This window comes from Xiphophorus couchianus, chromosome 4, assembly GCF_001444195.1.
Source record: "Xiphophorus couchianus chromosome 4, X_couchianus-1.0, whole genome shotgun sequence".
Lineage (NCBI taxonomy): Eukaryota > Metazoa > Chordata > Actinopteri > Cyprinodontiformes > Poeciliidae > Xiphophorus > Xiphophorus couchianus.
This window is the reverse complement of record NC_040231.1, coordinates 20,979,951-20,992,165: the sequence shown is the minus strand read 5'-3', so window position 1 is coordinate 20,992,165 and position 12,215 is coordinate 20,979,951. Positions and strand designations below refer to the sequence as shown.

At 35.4% G+C, this 12,215-nt stretch overlaps 1 protein-coding gene across 1 annotated transcript in view; it reads right to left on the bottom strand.

Moving 5' to 3' along the window:
• The window catches only part of LOC114143653 (ephrin type-A receptor 6-like), a 52,186-nt gene that overhangs the window by 901 nt on the left and 39,070 nt on the right, over positions 1-12,215 (bottom strand). Inside the window, exons 9-19 of the mRNA XM_028015892.1 lie at positions 10,265-10,389; positions 9,937-10,099; positions 8,821-8,926; positions 7,686-7,753; positions 3,197-3,322; positions 2,355-2,540; positions 2,071-2,132; positions 1,748-1,957; positions 1,510-1,659; positions 1,202-1,395; positions 434-583 (exon numbers count right to left, since the gene is read on the bottom strand). Coding sequence (XP_027871693.1) covers positions 434-583; positions 1,202-1,395; positions 1,510-1,659; positions 1,748-1,957; positions 2,071-2,132; positions 2,355-2,540; positions 3,197-3,322; positions 7,686-7,753; positions 8,821-8,926; positions 9,937-10,099; positions 10,265-10,389 — 1,540 coding nt within the window. The remainder of the gene's footprint in view (positions 1-433; positions 584-1,201; positions 1,396-1,509; positions 1,660-1,747; positions 1,958-2,070; positions 2,133-2,354; positions 2,541-3,196; positions 3,323-7,685; positions 7,754-8,820; positions 8,927-9,936; positions 10,100-10,264; positions 10,390-12,215) is intronic.

The following is a 12,215-nucleotide window of genomic DNA, read 5'->3' as shown; positions in this document are numbered from 1 at the left end:
ACATATTTAGTATAGCAGGAGTGGTGTAATAAAAACAAACATCCATCCATCCATCCATCCATCCATCCATCCATTTTCTGTTCACCCTTGTCAAGGGTGTCATGGGGACAAGGGTGAACAAAAACAAACATCAAAATAAAATTTTATATAAAAATATTAAGGATCCTGAAAATGTGATGAAGTTGTATATTTAGCTGCTTTTAATGTGAACTCAAACCAGACCTCCATACATTTGTTTGGCATGACAAAAACCACTAGCATCCTTCTTTAACCTTTTGTATCAACTACATGCCTTCTCATATACATCACTTTGCACAATCCTCACAGTTCTTGATGCAATGCTTTGACAGTGTTCCCATTTCTCTTTGAGTTTAATGCAATTTTTTATTCTATTTGTGTGTAGCATCACTCTTTATAATTTAGCTCCACTTACTCTATACTCATAGTTGCAATAGAATCCAATGTAGTGTATCCTGCTGCAAGGAAGTTGCTCTTATACTGGCTCATTTTGATGGAGTCTAGCCAGTCGCCGATAGAGATGAAAAGAGGGTAGTCTGGCATCTCCTCAGGAGAGTCTGAAAAACTGAGAAGACAAACAGCATATTAGCTGATACAACGTCAAGTTGGCATGCCAACAAACTGAATGGTTGATTTTATTTGGCTGGTTAATAGTGCAAAATGATTAAAAAATAAATAAACAAATACACTTCAGAAATGCTACTCTTCTTTCACTTTGAGGTACAGGATGTACTGTATTTTTCATTATTTCACTTCTTAAAATATATTCCAATTATTATTAATAAAGAACAAAAACAAACTGAAAAATAACTACTTTTTGTAAAAGTGTAATTGTAATTTTTGCTCTTAGGGCTATGCTAAGAAAAAAAATATTACAAGAATAAAGTCATAGTAATATGACATTATTATGACTTTATACTTTATTATATTATATATAAAATATTATGACATTATTCTCATATTATCTCCACTTTATTCACATATGACTTTATTCTTGCAATATTATGATTTTTATTCTCATAATACAACCTTATTCTCATAATATTATAACTTTATTCTCAAAATGTTATGACTTTATTCTCGTAATTTATTTTTTTATTTCTTTCTTAGTATTGTCGTAGTACTCCGTCTTTGTTTGTGGTTTGAACTCAGGCACAGACATTTATAATAAACTGACATTTACCTTAGAGCGTCATTGACCAGAGTCAGCATACTACTGGGATTAATTATGAGTTTGTCAAGGAAAGAAACCACATCGTTAAAGCTTGGACGTTGGCTGTACTCCTTCTGCCAGCAGTGCAGCATCAACTGGTGTAGGGTCACAGGACAGCCAATTGGTGCTGGCAGACGATACCCTTCTTCAATTGATAAAATAACCTAAGAGAAATGTCAGCAAAAAACAACTACTGGATTAGATTGTTTTTAATCTTAAAATGACATCAGTTTGATAATCTTGCAGCTTTTATTGATTGTATGTAAATAGAAACTTACATCTTGATTGGACATTTCCCAGTAGGGCCTTTCACCATATGACATCACTTCCCACATAACAATGGCATAGCTCCATATGTCACTAGCTGAAGAAAACTTTCCATAAGCAATAGCCTCTGGTGCTGTCCAGCGTATTGGTATTTTTCCTCCCTGATTCAAAGTAACACAGAATCATCCTTTGACGCTCAGAGTTTGTTTAACCATAAAATTATTTTTGAGCTGCCATTTCCACACTCACTGTAGCTGTGTAAGCGGATTCAGAGTCATCTTCAAGGATCCTAGACATGCCAAAATCTGACACTTTACACACCAAGTTTTCATCCACCAAGATGTTGCGAGCAGCCAGGTCTCTGTGAACGTAGCCCATGTCTGAAAGGTATGACATGCCGACTGCGATGCCTCGCAGCATGCCAATCAGCTGGAGCACAGTGAACTGGCCCTCACGGGTCTGGAGTTTGGAGATGCAGACAACAGAGAAAACAAGATAAATAAGTGAGTGTTTTTTCTTTACACTATGATGATGTACAAATAAATATCTGAATAATAAAAAAAACTCAATACCCGCAGGAAAGCGTCAAGTGCTCCATTTTCCATGTATTCCACTACTATCATCACTGGTCTACCTGAGAGAATGGAGAAAAGTACTTGTGTAAAACGATCTGAAAGTTGCATGCAGGAAACAAAAGGGGATTGGATTTTAAAAACGAGCCTCTATTGAAAGGTGATTACAAATAAACATAAGTAGACTGCCGGTAAGATATGTAAAATATCAGAAGATAATAAAACCATTGTTTTTAAGAATAAAATACAATGGTTTTACACAAAAAAATAATAATTCAGCTCACTCTTAGTGACAACTCCCTCCAGCCTGATGATGTTAGAGTTGTTGAACTGTCCTATGATGGAGGCCTCGCGCAGAAACTCCCGTCTCTGCTCTTCCATATAGCCACCTTTAAGGGTCTTTATTGCCACAGCAACGTCCTTTCTTCCAGGAATACGCAGGCGCCCACTACACACCTCTCCAAACTCACCTGTTAAAACAAATCAAGACTAACTCCTGTGTACTGTATCAGATTCTTTAGTAATGTATTATAGTTATTTTCCTTCTGGTATTAATTAACTCTTTATATTGAGCTTTAGCAGACACAACTTTACATAGGGTAATAAAAAAATATTTGAATATTTGAATATTAAATGTTTAATGTAAAACTGTAACAGAACTTTCTCATTTCGCCTTTATCCTGAATATTGGTAATTGCGCTTCTTGTCCACTAGATGGAGACTGTGTGACAGGAAATTATCAAATGGCAGAAACCCTTGGTATTTAGTGCAGGGCCCATCTGTTCAGTTTAATGAAAGGTGTTGATTGCAGTCCGCAGTTTCAACTTTTCATGTCTAAGCCACAAAACCATAAATTTCCTTAAAAACAGCTACAATTAGACCCCATAAAAACCTTCAATGACATGTTTATAGTATTAATCATTAATTTTTACTATCTTCCTTGACATAAAATGAGATCATGTCTCTTTCTCAAGTGCCCAATAACAATAACTGAGACAGCTGAGGCAGACTTGTGTAATATTTTTAGAAAACAGCACCTAATTTAAGGTGACACCACACTTCCAGGCACTGTGTAGAAGTTCACAAATTGTAGCAATCTACTGATAAGGATTAGTAATAATCTCACCAGCACCAATCACTCTGTCAATGCATATGTATGAAGGGTCTATCTCCTTTGCAAATTCTTCCACAGCCTGTGTCGGGTCTTCATATGTGTCTGGATCCACGTACGTCTTTATTCCAGAAAATGGGACTGATGCATAAAAGACATACATGAACATTACAACATGATATTAGATATTTCTTTCAAACTTTCCATGGATGTTTATCATGGAAATGTTGGTATGAAAAAACTACGCAATATATACATGCAAAGTAGAGAGATTCTGTAATAACACAGAACCACTTACATGAGCTGCACATCATATTTCATTCCTTAATCAATCTGTAAATGTGTGTTTAAATCACAAGCTGACAAGCAATTGTTTTCTGATACTGTTTCAGTACATGTACTTTTGATATTGATATTTATACATCATGAGCTTCTTTAGTGTCCTCTTTCCACTAGAGTTTGTCATTTGCTTTGGTCTGTCTGCACATGAAAATATATATAGTAACTATCACAAATGTGTACACTTAAATTACTTTTTTAAATCTTATAGATACATATCTTTTAATTTGACTCTGTCTCCCTGTTTTGAGCCTTGGGTTAGTTTCAAAATATATATTTTTTAATCACTCTGAGCAGTATGTGCCAAATCTTGAACCTTAAGATCTCCCAACAACTTTCAAATTATGAAGTAGAAAACTCCTCAAAGATTGGCTTATAGCAGCTCATAGCTGCTCATTATATGTGGGCTAATTTTTCTTAAGAGACAAGGCTTTTTCAACCTAGACATCTTTTTTCAAACGCTGTCAGGGAAAGTCCCAAAGAAATTTGTAAGCCAATAACTGGTGGAGTACTTGTTTCTATTATCTTTTAACTTTGCTGTATTTCTGTCAAGAAATGGAAAAAAAAAACTGTGGAATAAATATGAAGTATGAAGGTGAGAAAAATCCCCAAAGTTATAACCCCAATACTAGAGGCAGCCAGACTCCAGCAACCTGCTGTTTGGGCGAGCCTTGGGATGTTGCTGCAGAGCAGGGTAGATGATGACTGGCACAAACGCTAACTGGAAGGAGACCATGGGACACCTCTAGCAGGAGAGGTTGGGACAATATGTACTTTATAGCTTTGTCAGCTCACATTGCAGAAAGTTGAAAGCTTTGTTTGAGACAGATTCAAGTCTGGAGTCTGAATTGCACCTCTGCCTCTGGGGTGTCTGTAGAAGAAGAAGTAGAAGAAGCTGTTTTTTACTAGTTTGTTGAGCCTGCTGGCACTACCTGCCTGACTGAGCCTCCAGTAAAAACAACAGGAAAGAACAAGCAAGGAAATACCAGGGAAGGCAAGAATTACAGTTATCAAAATAACATTAAATTCTTTCAGGGATTTCAGCAAATAAATGGAAACAATATCATTCTACTTTCTGAGCTAAATGTAGTTTAACATAGAGCTATCCATCCATCCACTGTCTATTGTTGTGCCTATCCAGCAGTCATTGGGCAATGGGCTACACCCTGGACAGGTCGCAGCACATCACAGTAGGTTAGCATAGATCTAATTTATCACAAGAATTTATATTACGATACTTAATTTCTTGGTTGAATTTCACAACATAAATAATATGCAATCAAAACATATTTCTTTATTGTCAAAGACTTTATTCTTTAAATATGATAATTATGTTTTCATCAAATTAAAAAAGTATCTACTTGCAAAAACATTTAGCAATTATGAAACAAAATAAATCAATTTTGGTATTACTGTTTAACTCAGACTTGTAAGCAATAGCTTAAATAAAATTATATAAAAGTATCTAATAAATTATATGTCAGGTTTTATAATTTGTGTTTTATTCTTTGAGAAATTCAAAGTGCCAACTGCAAAAGAAAGCATAACCATACAACAAATAAAATGTTTGCCTTCAACAATGTATGTTTAATGTGCCAAACTGAGTCTAAATCAGCCTACATAATCTACTGGAGGCAAAATCATAAATGTGCAATACTTGATGAAAGGCCTCGACACTATGCAATTAACAAATTAGTGAATAAATTTAAATAACTTCAATCTTTGGAATCATCGTCAACCAAGAAGAAAAAAACCCAGTAAAAAAAACAGTCTTTATTCATTAAGAGAAGAACAACTGAACACAGACAATAATCGCAAGCTCAAACAGAAACTGTGGTAGGTTAATGCAACAGCACAGCAGATCTGTGAATATATTGGTTAATTCCCTGTGTTGTAGTATTAATCTTCACTGTCCTGCTTGTTTGTTTCAGATCAATCAAATATCTCGCCATCCGGCCCAAACAAGACAGAACAGCTTTCTCAAGAGCCTGACTAGCCCCCCCCCCCCCCGATGGAATCAAATTGAAAATCCACGGCACAAATGGTTTCAGTATAACACGGAGGATCACTTAGTTCCCAAAGAAAGATACATTGTTCCTTCAGGGAAATCAATAACTCTCAGTTATCTGTAATTTTAGCCCCATAATATGGCCAGTGCAGCAATTCTCAAAGGAAAGAGCGTATTTTGTAAAAATCCAATAAAAGGAGTTTACTATGATGTTTGAAAGGTAGAAAAAAGACAAAAGCTCTCCAAAGCGGATGTGTCTCATTGCAGTTTTCTTGGATATGCTTCTAAATTAACCATACAAGGCACATACTGCAGCTGATGTAATTTACATTTCATTATATAATATTTTAAACTCCACTTTGCGACAATCTGAAAGTGAGTTGGATTTGTTCAGTCTTTCTACACAACTACTACTGTTCATCTGATGTATCCTTTGGTCATTTGCTCATTTTGCTAATGTGTTCCTTCACTTTCGGAAAGCAGATTTCTTTTTTCCTCCTATTTGTCTCTGATTCTATAAGGTGAACAAAGACAGCTGCTGATCAATTCTCTTTCTTCTTCAGTCACTTAGCTTTCTCAAACTATAAAGCAACATGTCTTTCTCAATTTGTATGCCAAGACTCACATATCAACTTATTTTGCCAGCCTTCTTAGAGCTAATCAACCCCTGCTTCAATCAATATTGTTATTGGGAATCTTTAGAGATATTATTCTGATTATCACTTGAAATTACGTGAATGATGTTTGAGAAATTTAGGCATTTTCTCAAGGATTCTGAATAAATTCAGTTTAGTTATTCTTGTAAGCAGTAATTCCTTCAAGCCTTTTGAGACTGTCTGTATCCTTTTCTCCTTAGTTGTCAATGCTACCTCAAAAATCCTTTCAACTAAAATGTCACTCAGCTCCAAACAACCGTTGTATTTCTTTTCAATATTTTAACTTTTTCCAACAAGTGATGCATGAAAGAAGGGATTGTGGCTTTAGAGCGACTTAAAATATATATTTCTGGTTTACTTATGTTTCAACAAACAGAAAACAAAGATAAATAAAGACAACATGTATTAAAGGATATAAGCTTTCATTACATGTTAAATCTAACAGCAACATTTACATTTTCGCACTCAGATATTGTAAATATCTCTCTCAAATCCATATCCTCATATAGAAATGCACAAATATTGCACATTTGTAGTGGTGACTAAGACATCACTGCCTTCTTTGGGATGTTTATGCTACATAATTAAATAACTTTGATTGTATAAACTGGTAATATTTGCATGTAAATATTCATTTAAATATAAATCTTTTTAACAACTTCAACAAACCCATCTTTTGTTGCAGAATTTCAACGTGATCTTTTACAAATTGTCTTTACAGGTGGGACAGACAAACCTCCATTTCCTCCATTTAGGTGAAAATTTAAAACAACAACATTCAGTATTCTTTAATTGAAAATATTGTGCATATAGTTTTTTTATGTAAATATAAAAATATTTAAATCATAAATATTTTTCTCATGAGTAAGTGTCCACAGTCATCAGTACAAAGCACCCAAATTCAGTCAGTTTGCTGTTGTGAGCTCTGTCACAAGAACATCCAAACAAAATAAGTGATGTTACCTTCATGCTGTCATTCTGTTAGTTGGGACAACCAGGCAGAGTAACAGTCTGGGTTCTTTGACAGTGCAAATTGGGTCTGTGGGACCAAAATGGTAGACCTGAGACACCACTGTCTTCTTTGGGGTGTTTATACAGCCACATGACATTGATTGTATCAAGCCCTGCCTAGGTTAAATCTGAGGAGGGCATGTTTGAGTGTGAAGAACAGGAGGAAAGCAGTAAGAAAGAGTATTTATGCATGGGGAACTCAGTACGAGTCCAGAAAGACAGGACAAATTTGCAAGCAAACATGGTTTTTTAATGAGAGGACGTTTCAGAGACGAGTAAAATATTTGAGAGTGCAAATAAGAGCACCTGCTTTTAAATTGAAAAGAGAAAGAATGCATCTTTTCCAAACTAGAGTCTCTTGCACAAATTTATGTGGAAATTAAAGGTTCAGGTTACTATACTAACCAGTGTGAGGCAAACTAAGAATAAAAAACACACTTGTGCAAGGGAAAGAGAGAGAGAAAAAAAAACACAACTTTATATACAGTACCATGTCCACTGTGGAAACGAGTTCTTTTATCCTCTGACTTCATCCTGGCTTTAATGTACCCCTGACACCTGCGCAGAAGAACCAAATGAAGAAAAGTGTAATTTGGCCTAAATCTGATAAGAATAACTTTCAAGAGATGTTTTTGCTAATGAGAACTTTGGATTTTCCAGAACCACATAGTTAAATTGCTAATACAGCTAGCATTCTACCTAGAATCTGTACTTATAGCACATTCCTTATTTGGTATAAATTGATACAAAATAAGCAATAAAACTAAAGGAGGCATTTTTTTAAGTAAAGGTGGAAGCTTGCTCTTTGAAAATGTCATGATTTAAAATGCAGCAGGACTTTTTATTATTGCTGTGACCATATATGTAAATAGTTTTACCATACTTTTATTGAGTCACTGATGCTTATATACAGGTCAAATATAATGGATTGTAAAGGTCATTTTCATGCAATACATTTTCTGACACGTACTCATAAAAACTGGTACTGCATCTCTCCCAGAGTACAAAGTACAACAAAACAACTTTCATTCATATCTGGTTAGGAATATGCACTGAAACAGAAATGTTACCATAAACGTTTTTCCACTCAAATACAATGAAATTCAAGTAAAATTGGAATGGAAATGTTAGTGACTACAGTCAGGAACAAAGGTTAGCATATTAAAAAATAGCCACACCATTTGTGAAGGACAACAATTTTCTGAGCTCAGATAGTTTCAGTTTACATCACTGCCCAGAGGTAAACTGAGTAGATAATTATCAGAACTACAGCTGTGGTTTATTTATTTTTTTGTTAATTTTTATAGGTTTTTTTTAACATGAGCTACTAAAGGTAAATCCCTGTTAACGAGAGGTGAAGAGACGACAACAGCCTGGGCAAACCTGTGGAGGTTAATGGAATGGAGCAAACTGCTGGTACGTGTGTTACATGCTGGGCAATTAGGCAGAAAATGGGTTCAGCCATTTGGAAAATAAGAGTGTCTGCTCAGTGGCAAAAAAAAAAAAGAAGAGTCCATTAACAGATTTCTGAAGCATTACTTTGTAGAGTTGGAGTAGGAATGGTGTTTGTACAGAACGGCAAATGTGTGAGCAGTCGGTGCAGAAAGAAACCGAAGAAGCCTCACCGTCCTGTGATGAGGAGGAAGAGAGTAAGGATGACCAGGAGGGAGAAGCCGCCAACAGAAGCTGTGACAACGACCAGAACCTGACCCTGATCAGCAATGTCTGAATCTACAGAAAGAAAGGAAAGTAAAAGGTGATGATGGAAAAATGATCAAGCCGTTTTCAAGCACAACACACAAAAAATGGAAATATCATGAAATTTATTAAAATTTTGTCACTTATTTCAGGAAGTGAAAGTTAAATATAGTGTTGATTTATTTACACCTAAACTGAGATATTTCATAACCTTGTAGCTTATAATAAAAACCCAATATTCAAAAAGTCTTAGATAATTTGAGTAATAAATAAGAGCAATTACAATTGGATATTTTAAACACAAGTGTCATTTCAGAAAAGAAAAAAAAAGTGAACCAACACCAGTAGATGTTATGGCAACTAGAACCATCACTATCTGTGGAAGCTTCACACTGGACTTTACTTTTATTTGTATCTATGCTGGTGGATCCCAGCTGATCTTTAATTCAGCTGCAGTTGTTGACAGAAATTCTCAAGGTAGCTTCTGTCAATTTAGGGTGATCTGCCTATGATAGACAGCAGTACAGTTTGTAGATCATTGCATTGATTTGATCACTTCCCTGAGGAGGGGCTGCAACAGCAAATAACATACACCAAAGGGTAATCTTACAATTAACATAAAGAAAAATGTTCAGATGCGGTTGCTAGAAATAGGTTTTGCAGACAATTGGTGTAAAAAAAATTTATATAAAAACAAATATGAAAATCTCCAAAATTATATGTTTGAGTTTATTGTTTAAACTTATGAAGAGTCATATTACATTATATTATTATATTATATTATGTTATATTATATTTCTAATGAAATCAAAAGCAGATTTGAAGAAGTTTTGAGCTTGTGGTATAGCTCACAGCTGAACAACAGTAATTAGTTTTATTGATCTGCGGCAAAGAAAGACCACAAATTTCTGTAAGGATTTAGCTGATGATAATGATTTGAGCATCCAATGGATTGCTTGAAAAGCTTGTGACTTGAAAACATGCCCTCTTTCTACCTCAGACCGAGCCTTTATGAACACAAACTCCAACATTCACCCTCATACCCTCAGGTGCAGTTGCAAACTCAAAGTTGGGGCTGTAAGCTGTGTAGCCGGCTGAAGTGCGAGCCCGCACATGAAAGACGTAAACAGTCGAGGGTCTGAGGCCTGTGACCACCACTCTGGTGGATTTGGTCCGGGTTGACGAGTAGCTCAGTTGCTCCTGCTCCTGGACGGGCGTGAACAGATAATGAGTAAATGCTAAACAAGAATTAGATAACTGGGTTGTACTCCTGCTTGTTATCAGAGACCAAGACACATCATTTTTTATCTGAATATATTTAAAATCAGACGATAAGAGTAATAAAGTATCACTGATATTTAATAATTTTACCTTTTCATAGTATTTGACTTCATAGTCCACAATGTCTGAAGGCGGCTGTTCTACTTCTGACCAGGAGAGGGCGATGCTGTTGTGGGTGGCCCAGTCTTTCCTTACTATTCCCACGAAGGCAGGACCTAAGTCAAGGCAGAAAAGAAGGGAATTCAGAGAACTGAAATATTACATGAAAGACAAAAAAAACTGAAGAAATGCTCCTTAGTCTTAACAAGTTTGGAGCTGACTCAAGAAGAGTCCTTCTTAAGAAGAACAGCAGACTATAGAAACTAATGACCTAAAAGAGTTCAAGTCATCAGAACACAGTGTCACTCACTAAACAAAACCTTTCAAAACTTCTAAGAGCTAAAATAGCACAACAAGAAGATAAAGTAGTGATTTTGGGAAATGCCGGGTCCTGTAGATCGTCACTTCAAAACTTGTAGAAGAAAATCTTTATAAAATGATGTAACAACTTCAAAGCAATTTACCAGATTTCAAGAAAAGCTAAAAGTAAAAAAGATGAACAAGCACTTATTTTACCACCAAACGCTTGTATAATGTGCAGAATCAAAGCAGAAGTCTTTTTTTCCCTATCACCACACATACGTGCTGTTGAAAATGGTTGCATCACCTTTGAATTTGTGCAAAAGGATTCTACAAACATGATCAAATCATCAATCAGAAGTTCAAATATTTACCACCAATTATCCTCAGAGCTGGTGCGGTAAGATTCAACAAACTAATAGAGCTCTGTTGCTGAGCTTACTGTTTGAAGGATTATCACTGGAATACTAATTCAGGACCAGACTTGTTTCCTAAAGGGTTCTCACGCTCAGAGAAGCAGATAACCTGGTCCAGACAGATGGCCGCAGACTCAGAGTGGACAGGGCTCTCAAAGACTGCGACATGTCACTACATTCATTCACTTGTGCTTGTGTTGCAAACCCAACTTTCCCATCTTGTCGTGAAGCCAAGATTTTCTCGGCTCAGACAGAACACTTCACAGTTCAGCAGCTCAAACACTCACATTTAAAAAAGCAGCAGAGGAGAAGTGGAGCTCGCCGAAAGCAGGAATCGAATGCTGACACTTGCAAAAATATCAGTTTTTCATATAAGCACACAGAAATTCTGACTTTTGATACAAGTCTGGTTTCATACAGTCGAAAACATATTTTTATTTATAAGCTATAAAAGGTTACATAAACCTTTTTTTTTTACCCTCACTGTCTGACATTAAAACAGACTGGAGCTATTTTCAGCCAATTAAAGATACCAAAATTATTTCTATTTACTAAATGCCACAACAATTTCTCCAAAAGAGTAATGGTTCAAAAGTCAGATTAAAGCCTACAAATGTATTCTGAGGCGAATACCTACATTTTAGGAGACAGGCTTGTGTATCCCTAAGAAACCATCCTAAAGAAGGGGATTGGCAGCATTATGTTGTGGGGGTGTTTTGTTGCAAGTAAAGAATAAAACTGAATAAGAAGTCTCTCTCATTCTGATATATGGAAAAAAAAAAAATTTTTCTTAATCCTAACAGACTTGAATTAAGAAGAATTTAGTTTTATATAAAGTCAGACACAGAGAAAAATGTTATATTTTTTCACACAGTGTATGAAAATATTTGGTTTCAGCTTATCATGAGGTGAAAATGCTACATTGCTCTAATTGGTATACATGACAACAGGATCACATTCTGTCAAAAGCACCAACTCTTTTGACCAGTATTGTTGCTATTATTGACAAACTTAAAATAATAATAATAATAATTTAAAAAAACATTTGTTTCATGACTTAAAGTTTGAAAGCAAACAAATTCAGTTTGCCGTTCTGTGACCAAATTCTGGTTTTCAGTTAAATGAAAATATATAGTCCTGTCCACTCTGTTTATTTTATAATTTCACGTTTCAAATTCTTGAAAATGAAACACTGAATGTTTTTACTTCTGCATTGCCTAGGAAAT